This window comes from Oncorhynchus masou, chromosome 12 (assembly GCF_036934945.1).
Source record: "Oncorhynchus masou masou isolate Uvic2021 chromosome 12, UVic_Omas_1.1, whole genome shotgun sequence".
In the NCBI taxonomy this organism is placed as follows: Eukaryota; Metazoa; Chordata; class Actinopteri; order Salmoniformes; family Salmonidae; genus Oncorhynchus; species Oncorhynchus masou.
This window is the reverse complement of record NC_088223.1, coordinates 84,813-98,310: the sequence shown is the minus strand read 5'-3', so window position 1 is coordinate 98,310 and position 13,498 is coordinate 84,813. Positions and strand designations below refer to the sequence as shown.

Sequence of the window (13,498 nt, the reverse complement as noted above, 5' to 3'; positions counted from 1 at the left end):
GGAAGAGACGTAGAGGGGAAGAGACGTAGAGGGGAAGAGACGTAGAGATCGAGGGGAAGAGACGTAGAGGTCGAGGGGAAGAGACGTAGAGGTCGAGGGGAAGAAACGTAGAGGTAAAGGGGAAGAGACGTAGAGGTAGAGGGGAAGAGAAGTAGATGTAGAGGGGAAGAGAAGTAGATGTAAAGGTAGAGACGTAGAGGTAGAGAAGTAGAGGTAGAGACGTAGAGGTAGAGAAGTAGAGACGTAGAGGTAGATGTAAAGGTAGAGACAAAGGTAGATATGTAGAGAGGTAGCGATAGAGGAAGAGAAGTAGATGTAAAGGTAGAGCTGTAGAGGTAGAGAAGTAGAGGTAGAGAAGTAGAGGTAGAGAAGTAGAGGTAGAGAGGTAGAGACGTAGAGGTAGACGTAGAGACAGAGATGTAGACAGGTAGAGAGGAAGAGACGTAGAAGTAGAGACCTAGCGGTAGAGAGGAAGAGACGTAAAGGTAGAAGACAGAGGTAGCGACGTAGAGGAAAAGACGTAGCGGCAGAGAGAGAGCGGGGAGAGGCAGAGAGAGAGCGGGGAGGAACACTGACCTGCTGGAGGAACATCTGGAGGTGTTCCTGGCTGAGGATCATGCTGGAGCCCTGGTGGCCCGTGAAGAGCACCCTGCTCCCGGGGCTGTGCTGCTGGGCTAGGTGGGGGACCAGTGTGGTGGATACAGATAAGGACGGAGAGGAGGAGGAGACAGGCATGGCCATGGAGACAGAGGGCCCAGCCTGCATAGAGAGGATGGAGGAGGGCTGAGGGGCTTGTCCAGGGTGGGCTGCCTGGTCTGTAGAACTCCCCCGCATCGGCACACTCCCCCCAGGCTGGCCCTGTGCAATGGCAGCAGCCCCTCCCACCCCGCTGCTGGGAACGCCCCCTGGCTGTGGCTGCAGAGCGGGCTGCAGGCTGACAGCAGGACTCAACCCTTCTACCTGGCTCAGCATGGCCAGGGAGTTGTGCAAGGGCATGCCCTGGATCACTGTGTGGGCCTGGTGGCCCGTGACTGGGTGGCTCTGGCTCTGGGAGAGGGTGACAGGCATCTGGAAGAGCTGATGTCCCACACCCATCTGGCCCGGCTGCAGCTGGATGTGGCCCTGGAGCAGAGGGTGGCCCTGAGTAGTCAGCACTTGGCCCAGGTTGATGTTCTGGTGCTGAGCCAGGATCTGGTTGGCTATCAGCTGGCCCCCAGGCCCCCGGGAGGTGATGATGTGGCCCCCAGGGTGCTGCGTCAGGATCTGACCCCCAGCTAGCTGCTGTGGCAGGAGGAACTGGTGGTTCTGCCCCCCCAGCATGATGCTGCCAGGCTGGTTGAGCAGGTGGACACTGAGTGCTTTCCCAGAGGGGTGGTGGGCTGTCTGCTGTTTGAACAGAGCCTGTTGGGGAAGCCCTGCCTGGGAGGTCAGGACCACGTTGGCGCCAGGCTTGCCTGTCAGGAAGGCTACATTCTGGGCAGCGGAGACAGGGACCTGAGCCCCAAGAGCCTTGTTGGCATCATTCTGGAGGGTGTGGGGCTGAGCCTGCTGCTGCTTGAACAGTTTGGGCTGGATGGCTGCACCCCCCTGGGGGGGTTTGGGCTGGATGGGGGTCGGGGTTCGCTGGATGATCAGGTTCTGACCCTGTTGACCCAAGCTTCCAGCAGCAGTTATGGTGCTACCGTTACTGTTAGTGCCCAACGCCGGGCCATTTAAAACTGGAGATCCCAGAGTAGCTTTTCCCCCTTGGATCAGAAGTCCCCCTCCCAGTCCGCCCTGCCCACCTGCCCCCTGTGCCTCGGGGCCAGGCTGGTGCAGCTGGTATCCTCCCATACTCTTGGCCAGGATGGGCTGTCCTGATTGGTTCATAGTCATCACAGTGGGCTGGCCCATCACCTGTATCTGTCCCAGTCCCAGGTGTCCTGACTGACAGCCGTTAGGTATAGCCTGGAGGGAGGCGATTGGCTGAAGGGTGACGTTACCCAGGCCTGCCACCTGCTGAATGAAAGGCTGCATACTGATGGTCTGGGCCTTGTTCATGACCTGGGGCCCAAACTCCAGGCCCTGTTGGGCCAGCACCGAGCCCAGCATGTCAGCTGTGGCCTGGGGAGGGGTGGCGGAGGAGCCTGGAGCTTCAGGGAAGATGGGGAGCCCCACCCCCACGGCGGTCCCTCCAGACCCAGTCAGGCTGTCTGTACAGGGCAGGGTCTGGACCACCTGAGTCAGACCTGGCATGGTGAGGTCGAAGGAGCCCAGGTCCAGCTCTGCCTCGGCCTCCTGCAGACTCTGCTCTGTAATGTTAGCCTCCGCCAGGCTCTGCTGCAGGATGTCACATGGCTCCATGGTGTTGCTACCGCTACCGCCCGGCGACTCGCCCAGTATGACATCATCTTCCAGGAAGTCCAGGTCCACACTGACCCGAGGCAAGACTGGCTGCTCATTGGACAGCAGCTGGACTGGGGGCAGGACCTCTGGAATGTGGCACTATGAAAGAAGAGGGAGAAGGTCTGTGATGGAAGATGAAAAGAAGGTCTGACGGAGGACGAGTAGGGGGAGAAAAGGTCTGACGAGAAGGGGGAGAAAAGGTCTGACGAGAAGGGGGAGAAAAGGTCAGACGGAGGACGAGAAGGGGGAGAAAAGGTCAGACGGAGGACGAGAAGGGGGAGAAAAGGTCAGACGGAGGACGAGAAGGGGGAGAAAAGGTCAGACGGAGGACGAGAAGGGGGAGAAAAGGTCAGACGGAGGACGAGAAGGGGGAGAAAAGGTCAGACGGAGGACGAGAAGAGGGAGAAAAGGTCTGACGGAGGACGAGCAGAGAGAAAAGGTCTGACGGAGGACGAGAAGAGGGAGAAAAGGTCTAATGAGGACGAGAAGAGGGAGAAAAGGTCTGACGAGAAGGGGGAGAAAAGGTCTGACGAGAAGGGGGAGAAAAGGTCTGACGAGAAGGGGGAGAAAAGGTCTGACGAGAAGGGAGAGAAAAGGTCTGACGGGAAGGGGGAGAAAAGGTCTGACGAGAAGGGAGAAAAGGTCTGACGAGAAGGGAGAAAAGGTCAGACGAGAAGGGGGAGAAAAGGTCTGACGAGAAGGGAGAAAAGGTCAGACGAGAAGGGGGAGAAAAGGTCTGACGAGAAGGGAGAAAAGGTCAGACGAGAAGGGGGAGAAAAGGTCTGACGAGAAGAGGGAGAAAAGGTCTGACGGAGGACGAGAAGAGAGAGAAAAGGTCTGACGGAGGACGAGAAGGGGGAGAAAAGGTCTGACGAGAAGAGGGAGAAAAGGTCTGACGAGAAGGGATAAAAGGTCTGACGAGAAGGGAGAAAAGGTCTGACGGAGGACGAGAAGAGAGAAAAGGTCTGACGGAGGACGAGAAGGGGGAGAAAAGGTCTGACGAGAAGGGAGAGAAAAGGTCTGACGAGAAGGGAGAGAAAAGGTCTGACGAGAAGGGGGAGAAAAGGTCAGACGAGAAGGGGGAGAAAAGGTCAGACGGAGGACGAGAAGGGGGAGAAAAGGTCAGACGGAGGACGAGAAGGGGAGAAAAGGTCAGACGGAGGACGAGAAGGGGGAGAAAAGGTCAGACGGAGGACGAGAAGAGAGAGAAAAGGTCTGACGGAGGACGAGCAGAGAGAAAAGGTCTGACGGAGGACGAGAAGAGAGAAAAGGTCTGACGGAGGACGAGAAGAGGGAGAAAAGGTCTAATGAGGACGAGAAGAGGGAGAAAAGGTCTGACGAGAAGGGGGAGAAAAGGTCTGACGAGAAGGGGGAGAAAAGGTCTGACGAGAAGGGGGAGAAAAGGTCTGACGAGAAGGGGGAGAAAAGGTCTGACGAGAAGGGGGAGAAAAGGTCTGACGAGGAGGGGGAGAAAAGGTCAGACGAGAAGGGGGAGAAAAGGTCAGACGAGAAGGGAGAAAAGGTCAGACGAGAAGGGGGAGAAAAGGTCTGACGAGAAGGGGGAGAAAAGGTCTGACGAGAAGGGGGAGAAAAGGTCTGACGAGAAGGGGGAGAAAAGGTCTGACGAGAAGGGGGAGAAAAGGTCTGACGAGAAGGGAGAGAAAAGGTCTGACGAGAAGGGGGAGAAAAGGTCTGACGAGAAGGGGGAGAAAAGGTCTGACGGGAAGGGGGAGAAAAGGTCTGACGAAGGGGGAGAAAAGGTCTGACGAGAAGGGGGAGAAAAGGTCTGACGAGAAGGGGGAGAAAAGGTCTGACGAGAAGGGGGAGAAAAGGTCTGACGAGAAGGGGGAGAAAAGGTCTGACGAGGAGGGGGAGAAAAGGTCAGACGAGAAGGGGGAGAAAAGGTCTGACGAGAAGGGAGAAAAGGTCAGACGAGAAGGGGGAGAAAAGGTCTGACGAGAAGAGGGAGAAAAGGTCTGACGGAGGACGAGAAGAGAGAGAAAAGGTCTGACGGAGGACGAGAAGAGAGAAAAGGTCTGACGGAGGACGAGAAGGGGGAGAAAAGGTCTGACGAGAAGAGGGAGAAAAGGTCTGACGAGAAGGGATAAAAGGTCTGACGAGAAGGGATAAAAGGTCTGACGGAGGACGAGAAGAGAGAAAAGGTCTGACGGAGGGAGAAGGGGAGAAAAGGTCTGACGAGAAGGGAGAAAAGGTCTGACGAGAAGGGATAAAAGGTCTGTCGAGAAGAGGGAGAAAGGGTCTGACGAGAAGAGGGAGAAAAGGTCTGACGAGAAGAGGGAGAAAAGGTCTGACGAGAAGGGAGAAAAGGTCAGACGAGAAGGGAGAAAAGGTCAGACGAGAAGGGGGAGAAAAGGTCTGACGGAGGACGAGAAGAGGGAGAAAAGGTCTGACGAGAAGAGGGAGAAAAGGTCTGACGAGAAGGGGGAGAAAAGGTCTGACGAGAAGGGGGAGAAAAGGTCAGACGAGAAGGGGGAGAAAAGGTCTGACGAGAAGGGAGAAAAGGTCAGACGAGAAGGGGGAGAAAAGGTCTGACGAGAAGGGGAGAAAAGGTCTGACGAAGGGGGAGAAAAGGTCTGACGAGAAGGGGGAGAAAAGGTCTGACGAGAAGGGGGAGAAAAGGTCTGACGAGAAGGGGGAGAAAAGGTCTGACGAGAAGGGGGAGAAAAGGTCTGACGAGAAGGGGGAGAAAAGGTCTGACGGGAAGGGGGAGAAAAGGTCTGACGAGGAGGGGGAGAAAAGGTCTGACGAGAAGGGGGAGAAAAGGTCTGACGAGAAGGGGGAGAAAAGGTCTGATGAGAAGGGGGAGAAAAGGTCTGACGAGAAGGGGGAGAAAAGGTCTGACGAGAAGGGGGAGAAAAGGTCTGACGAGAAGGGGGAGAAAAGGTCTGACGAGGAGGGAGAAAAGGTCAGACGAGAAGGGGGAGAAAAGGTCTGACGAGAAGAGGGAGAAAAGGTCTGACGGAGGACGAGAAGAGAGAGAAAAGGTCTGACGGAGGACGAGAAGAGGGAGAAAAGGTCTGACGGAGGACGAGAAGAGAGAAAAGGTCTGACGGAGGACGAGAAGGGGGAGAAAAGGTCTGACGAGAAGAGGGAGAAAAGGTCTGACGAGAAGGGATAAAAGGTCTGACGAGAAGGGAGAAAAGGTCTGACGGAGGACGAGAAGAGAGAAAAGGTCTGACGGAGGACGAGAAGGGGGAGAAAAGGTCTGACGAGAAGGGATAAAAGGTCTGACGAGAAGGGATAAAAGGTCTGTCGAGAAGAGGGAGAAAGGGTCTGACGAGAAGAGGGAGAAAAGGTCTGACGAGAAGAGGGAGAAAAGGTCTGACGAGAAGGGAGAAAAGGTCAGACGAGAAGGGGGAGAAAAGGTCTGACGGAGGACGAGAAGAGGGAGAAAAGGTCTGACGAGAAGAGGGAGAAAAGGTCTGACGAGAAGAGGGAGAAAAGGTCTGACGAGAAGGGGGAGAAAAGGTCTGACGGAGGACGAGAAGAGAGAAAAGGTCTGACGGAGGACGAGAAGAGAGAAAAGGTCTGACGGAGGACGAGAAGAGAGAAAAGGTCTGACGGAGGACGAGAAGAGAGAAAAGGTCTGACGGAGGACGAGAAGAGAGAAAAGGTCTGACGGAGGACGAGAAGAGAGAAAATCAAATCAAATTTTATTTGTCACATACACATGGTTAGCAGATGTTAATGCGAGTGTAGCGAAATGCTTGTGCTTCTAGTTCTGACAATGCAGTAATAACCAACAAGTAATCTAACTAACAATTCCTAAACTACTGTCTTATACACAGTGTAAGGGGATAAAGAATATGTACATAAGGATATATGAACGAGTGATGGTACAGAGCAGCATAGGCAAGATACAGTAGATGGTATCGAGTACAGTATATACATATGAGATGAGTATGTAAACAAAGTGGCATAGTTAAAGTGGCTAGTGATACATGTATTACATAAGGATGCAGTCGATGATATAGAGTACAGTATATACGTATGCATATGAGATGAATAATGTAGGGTAAGTAACATTATATAAGGTAGCATTGTTTAAAGTGGCTAGTGATATATTTTACATCATTTCCCATCAATTCCCATTATTAAAGTGGCTGGAGTTGAGTCAGTGTCAGTGTGTTGGCAGCAGCCACTCAATGTTAGTGGTGGCTGTTTAACAGTCTGATGGCCTTGAGATAGAAGCTGTTTCTCAGTCTCTCGGTCCCAGCTTTGATGCACCTGTACTGACCTCGCCTTCTGGATGATAGCGGGGAGAACAGGCAGTGGCTCGGGTGGTTGATGTCCTTGATGATCTTTATGGCCTTCCTGTAACAGGGCGGAGCAGTTGCCGTACCAGGCGGTGATACAGCCCGCCAGGATGCTCTCGATTGTACATCTGTAGAAGTTTGTGAGTGCTTTTGGTGACAAGCCGAATTTCTTCAGCCTCCTGAGGTTGAAGAGGCACTGCTGCGCCTTCTTCACGATGCTGTCTGTGTGAGTGGACCAATTCAGTTTGTCTGTGTTGTGTATGCCGAGGAACTTAAAACTTGCTACTCTCTCCACTACTGTTCCATCGATGTGGATAGGGGGGTGTTCCCTCTGCTGTTTCCTGAAGTCCACAATCATCTCCTTAGTTTTGTTGACGTTGAGTGTGAGGTTATTTTCCTGACACCACACTCCGAGGGCCCTCACCTCCTCCCTGTAGGCCGTCTCGTCGTTGTTGGTAATCAAGCCTACCACTGTTGTGTTGTCCGCAAACTTGATGATTGAGTTGGAGGCGTACGTGGCCGCGCAGTCGTGGGTGAACAGGGAGTACAGGAGAGGGCTCAGAACGCACCCTTGTGGGGCCCCAGTGTTGAGGATCAGCGGGGAGGAGATGTTGTTGCCTACCCTCACCACCTGGGGGCGGCCCGTCAGGAAGTCCAGTACCCAGTTGCACAGGGCGGGGTCGAGACCCAGGGTCTCGAGCTTGATGACGAGCTTGGAGGGTACTATGGTGTTGAATGCCGAGCTGTAGTCGATGAACAGCATTCTCACATAGGTATTCCTCTTGTCCAGATGGGTTAGGGCAGTGTGCAGTGTGGTTGAGATTGCATTGTCTGTGGACCTATTTGAGCGGTAAGTAAATTGGAGTGGGTCTAGGGTGTCAGGTAGGGTGGAGGTGATATGGTCCTTGACTAGTCTCTCAAAGCACTTCATGATGACGGAAGTGAGTGCTACGGGGCGGTAGTCGTTTAGCTCAGTTACCTTAGCTTTCTTGGGAACAGGAACAATGGTGGCCCTCTTGAAGCATGTGGGAACAGCAGACTGGTATAGGGATTGATTGAATATGTCCGTAAACACACCAGCCAGCTGGTCTGCGCATGCTCTGAGGGCGCGGCTGGGGATGCCGTCTGGGCCTGCAGCCTTGCGAGGGTTAACACGTTTAAATGTTTTACTCACCTCGGCTGCAGTGAAGGAGAGACCGCATTTTTCCATGCAGGCAGTGTCAGTGGCACTGTATTGTCCTCAAAGCGGGCAAAAAAGTTATTTAGTCTGCCTGGGAGCAAGACATCCTGGTCCGTGATTTCTTCCTGTGGTCCGTGATTGACTGTAGACCCTGCCACATGCCTCTTGTGTCTGAGCCGTTGAATTGGGATTCTACTTTGTCTCTGTACTGACGCTTAGCTTGTTTGATAGCCTTACGGAGGGAATAGCTGCATTGTTTGTATTCAGTCATGTTACCAGACACCTTGCCCTGATTGAAAGCAGTGGTTCGCGCTTTCAGTTTCACGCGAATGTTGCCATCAATCCAAGGTTTCTGGTTAGGGAATGTTTTAATCGTTGCTATGGGAACGACATCTTCAACGCACGTTCTAATGAACTCGCACACCGAATCAGCGTATTCGTCAATGTTGTTATTTGACGCAATACGAAACATGTCCCAGTCCACGTGATGGAAGCAGTCTTGGAGTGTGGAGTCAGCTTGGTCGGACCAGCGTTGGACAGACCTCAGCGTGGGAGCTTCTTTTTTAGCTTTTGTCTGTAGGCAGGTATCAGCAAAATGGAGTCGTGGTCAGCTTTTCCGAAAAGGGGGCGGGGCAGGGCCTTATATGCGTCGCGGAAGTTAGAGTAACAGTGATCCAAGGTTTTTCCGCCCCTGGTTGCGCAATCGATATGCTGATAAAATTTAGGGAGTCTTGTTTTCAGATTAGCCTTGTTAAAATCCCCAACAACAATGAATGCAGCCTCAGGATAAATGGTTTCCAGTTTGCCAAGAGTTAAATAAAGTTTGTTCAGAGCCATCGATGTGTCTGCTTGGGGGTGGGGATATATACGGCTGTGATTATAATCAAAGAGAATTCTCTTGGTAGATAATGCGGTCTACATTTGATTGTGAGGAATTCTAAATCAGGTGAACAGAAGGATTTGAGTTCCTGTATGTTTCTTTCATCGCGCCATGCCTCGTTAGCCATAAGGCATACACCCCCACCCCTCTTCTTACCAGAAAGGTGTTTGTTTCTGTCGGCGCGATGCGTGGAGAAACCCGTTGGCTGCACCGCTTCGGATAGCGTCTCTCCAGTGAGCCATGTTTCCGTGAAGCACAGAACGTTACAGTCTCTGATGTCCCTCTGGAATGCTACCATTGCTCGGATTTCATCAACCTTGTTGTCAAGAGACTGGACATTGGCAAGAAGAATGCTAGGAAGTGGGGCACGATGTGCCCGTCTCCGTAGTCTGACCAGAAGACCGCCACGTTTCCCTCTTTTTCGGAGTCGTTTTTGGGTCGCTGCATGCGATCCATTCCGTTGTCCTGTTTGTAAGGCAGAACACAGGATCCGCGTCGCGAAAAACATATTCTTAGTCGTACTGATGGTGAGTTGACGCTGATCTTATATACAGTAGTTCTTCTCGGCTGTATGTAATGAAACCTAAGATGACCTGGGGTACTAATGTAAGAAATAACACGTAAAAAAACAAAAAACTGCATAGTTTCCTAGGAACGCGAAGCGAGGCGGCCATCTCTGTCGGAAGTTTATTTATTTAAAGGTCTGACTGAGGACGAGAAGAGGGAGAAAAGGTCTGACGAGAAAAGGTCTGACGGAGGACGAGAAGAGAGAGAAAAGGTCTGACGGAGGACGAGAAGAGAGAGAAAAGGTCTGACGGAGGACGAGAAGAGAGAGAAAAGGTCTGACGGAGGATGAGAAGAGAGAGAAAAGGTCTGACGGAGGACGAGAAGAGAGAAAAGGTCTGACGGAGGACGAGAAGAGAGAAAAGGTCTGACGGAGGACGAGAAGAGAGAAAAGGTCTGACGGAGGACGAGAAGGGAGAAAAGGTCTGACGGAGGACGAGAAGAGAGAAGGTCTGACGGAGGACGAGGAGAATGGAGAAGGTCTAATGAGGATGAGGAGAATGGAGAAGGTCTGTGAAGGTGGACGAGAAGAAGGGAAAAGTTCTGTGAAGGAGGACGAGAACAAGAGGGAGAAGGTGTGATGGAGGATGAAGAGAGAAAATCTGATGAGGACGATGAGAAGAGGGAGGGGGTCTGTGATGGAGGTCAAGAAGCAAAGGGATGAGGAGGAGAATTGAGTAGAGTAGAGAAGGAAGGGGTTGACACAGGCTTCAAATTGTGGAGATGTTGACCAGACAGGCCCTCCGAGACCACTATAGTGTTAGGCCTCCCAGCCAGTGGGGGGGAAGTGTGATATGTATGACATGATGGGAGAGAAATGCATGCTACATGAACATGCATGAATGGAGACAGGAGGGTCAGAGGTTAAAGGGCCTTCACTCACCCCAGCACCCGAGAAGAAAGAGCTGGAGGGATTGCTCGAGCCATCCAATAGGTCGTCAGTGTCCAGCTAGACAGACAGAACGACAGACAAAGCCAGGACAGAGGGGAAACAGAACGACAGACAAACAGGACAGAGAGCGAGCGAGCGAGCGAGGCGGGCAGACAGAGAGCGAGCGAGGCGGGCAGACAGAGAGCGAGCGAGCGAGGCGGGCAAACAGAGAGCGAGCGAGCGAGGCGGGCAAACAGAGAGCGAGCGAGCGAGCGAGCGAGCGAGGCGGGCAGACAGAGAGCGAGCGAGCGAGGCGGGCAAACAGAGAGCGAGCGAGCGAGGCGGGCAAACAGAGAGCGAGCGAGCGAGGCGGGCAAACAGAGAGCGAGCGAGCGAGGCGGGCAAACAGAGAGCGAGCGAGCGAGGCGGGCAAACAGAGAGCGAGCGAGCGAGGCGGGCAAACAGAGAGCGAGCGAGCGAGGCGGGCAAACAGAGAGCGAGCGAGCGAGGCGGGCAGACCCACCAGTGACCCAAGATTGAAGAGGGGCAGCAAAGTGGTTTAGAGGTGAGAGGGACAGAAGGCAAGGAACAAACAGAATCAGAAGAGGGCTTGCATTAAATTAGTAGTGGTCATTGTGGAGTAATAAAGTGAAAAGGCACAGTTGAACGAGATGTGTGTGCAGTAGCCAGTGAACCTGACGCACCGTCCTCGGTCAACCGCGCCCGTCCTCGGTGCGTCAGGTCAACCGCGCCCGTCCTCGGTGCGTCAGGTCAACCGCGCCCGTCCTCGGTGCGTCAGGTCAACCGCGCCCGTCCTCGGTGCGTCAGGTCAACCGCGTCCGTCCTCGGTGCGTCAGGTCAACCGCGTCCGTCCTCGGTGCGTCAGGTCAACCGCGTCCGTCCTCGGTGCGTCAGGTCAACCGCGCCCGTCCTCGGTGCGTCCAGGTCAACCGCGCCCGTCCTCGGTGCGTCAGGTCAACCGCGCCCGTCAGGTCAACCGCGCCCGTCCTCGGTGCGTCAGGTCAACTGCGCCCGTCCTCGGTGCGTCAGGTCAACTGCGCCCGTCCTCGGTGCGTCAGGTCAACTGCGCCCGTCCTCGGTGCGTCAGGTCAACCGCGCCCGTCCTCGGTGCGTCAGGTCAACCGCGCCCGTCAGGTCAACCGCGCCCGTCCTCGGTGCGTCAGGTCAACCGCGCCCGTCCTCGGTGCGTCAGGTCAACTGCGCCCGTCCTCGGTGCGTCAGGTCAACTGCGCCCGTCCTCGGTGCGCCAGGTCAACCGCGCCCGTCCTCGGTGCGTCAGGTCAACCGCGCCCGTCAGGTCAACCGCGCCCGTCCTCGGTGCGTCAGGTCAACCGCGCCCGTCCTCGGTGCGTCAGGTCAACCGCGCCCGTCCTCGGTGCGTCAGGTCAACCGCGCCCGTCAGGTCAACCGCGCCCGTCCTCGGTGCGTCAGGTCAACCGCGCCCGTCAGGTCAACCGCGCCCGTCCTCGGTGCGTCAGGTCAACTGCGCCCGTCCTCGGTGCGTCAGGTCAACTGCGCCCGTCCTCGGTGCGTCAGGTCAGGTCAACCGCGCCCGTCCTCGGTGCGTCAGGTCAACCGCGCCCGTCCTCGGTGCGTCAGGTCAACCGCGCCCGTCCTCGGTGCGTCAGGTCAACTGCGCCCGTCCTCGGTGCGTCAGGTCAACCGCGCCCGTCCTCGGTGCGTCAGGTCAACCGCGCCCGTCCTCGGTGCGTCAGGTCAACTGCGCCCGTCCTCGGTGCGTCAGGTCAACTGCGCCCGTCCTCGGTGCGTCAGGTCAACCGCGCCCGTCCTCGGTGCGTCAGGTCAACCGCGCCCGTCAGGTCAACGCGCCCGTCCTCGGTGCGTCAGGTCAACCGCGCCCGTCCTCGGTGCGTCAGGGTCAACTGCGCCCGTCCTCGGTGCGTCAGGTCAGCTGCGCCCGTCCTCGGTGCGTCAGGTCAACTGCGCCGTCCTCGGTGCGTCAGGTCAACTGCGCCCGTCCTCGGTGCGTCAGGTCAACTGCGCCCGTCCTCGGTGCGTCAGGTCAACTGCGCCCGTCCTCGGTGCGTCAGGTCAACTGCGCCCGTCCTCGGTGCGTCAGGTCAACTGCGCCCGTCCTCGGTGCGTCAGGTCAACTGCGCCCGTCCTCGGTGCGTCAGGTCAACTGCGCCCGTCCTCGGTGCGTCAGGTCAACTGCGCCCGTCCTCGGTGCGTCAGGTCAACTGCGCCCGTCCTCGGTGCGTCAGGTCAACTGCGCCCGTCCTCGGTGCGTCAGGTCAACCGCGCCCGTCCTCGGTGCGTCAGGTCAGCCGCGCCCGTCAGGTCAACCGCGCCCGTCCTCGGTGCGTCAGGTCAACCGCGCCCGTCCTCGGTGCGTCAGGTCAACCGCGCCCGTCCTCGGTGCGTCAGGTCAACCGCGCCCGTCAGGTCAACCGCGCCCGTCCTCGGTGCGTCAGGTCAACCGCGCCCGTCAGGTCAACCGCGCCCGTCCTCGGTGCGTCAGGTCAACTGCGCCCGTCCTCGGTGCGTCAGGTCAACTGCGCCCGTCCTCGGTGCGTCAGGTCAACCGCGCCCGTCCTCGGTGCGTCAGGTCAACCGCGCCCCGTCCTCGGTGCGTCAGGTCAACCGCGCCCGTCAGGTCAACCGCGCCCGTCCTCGGTGCGTCCAGGTCAACCGCGCCCGTCAGGTCAACCGCGCCCGTCCTCGGTGCGTCCAGGTCAACTGCGCCCGTCCTCGGTGCGTCAGGTCAACTGCGCCCGTCCTCGGTGCGTCAGGTCAACCGCGCCCGTCAGGTCAACCGCGCCCGTCCTCGGTGCGCCAGGTCAACCGCGCCCGTCCTCGGTGCGTCAGGTCAACCGCGCCCGTCCTCGGTGCGTCAGGTCAACCGCGCCCGTCAGGTCAACCGCGCCCGTCCTCGGTGCGTCAGGTCAACCGCGCCCGTCAGGTCAACCGCGCCCGTCCCTCGGTGCGTCAGGTCAACTGCGCCCGTCCTCGGTGCGTCAGGTCAACTGCGCCCGTCCTCGGTGCGTCAGGTCAACTGCGCCCGTCCTCGGTGCGTCAGGTCAACTGCGCCCGTCCTCGGTGCGTCAGGTCAACCGCGCCCGTCCTCGGTGCGTCAGGTCAACTGCGCCCGTCCTCGGTGCGTCAGGTCAACTGCGCCCGTCCTCGGTGCGTCAGGTCAACCGCGCCCGTCCTCGGTGCGTCAGGTCAACCGCGCCCGTCAGGTCAACCGCGCCCGTCCTCGGTGCGTCAGGTCAACCGCGCCCGTCCTCGGTGCGTCAGGTCAACCGCGCCCGTCCTCGGTGCGTCAGGTCAACCGCGCCCGTCAGGTCAACCGCGCC

General features: G+C 56.7%; 1 protein-coding gene across 4 annotated transcripts in view; it reads right to left on the bottom strand.

The window, feature by feature from the left end:
• The window catches only part of LOC135549446 (BRD4-interacting chromatin-remodeling complex-associated protein-like), a 66,794-nt gene that overhangs the window by 31,991 nt on the left and 21,305 nt on the right, over positions 1 to 13,498 (bottom strand). For 2 of the 4 annotated variants that reach the window (XM_064979414.1, XM_064979416.1), the window contains exons 4-5: positions 10,170 to 10,235; positions 577 to 2,484 (exon numbers count right to left, since the gene is read on the bottom strand). In XM_064979414.1, the coding sequence (XP_064835486.1) occupies positions 577 to 2,484; positions 10,170 to 10,235 (1,974 nt within the window). The remainder of the gene's footprint in view (positions 1 to 576; positions 2,485 to 10,169; positions 10,236 to 13,498) is intronic. The other 2 variants (XM_064979415.1, XM_064979417.1) reach the window with 1 other exon arrangement.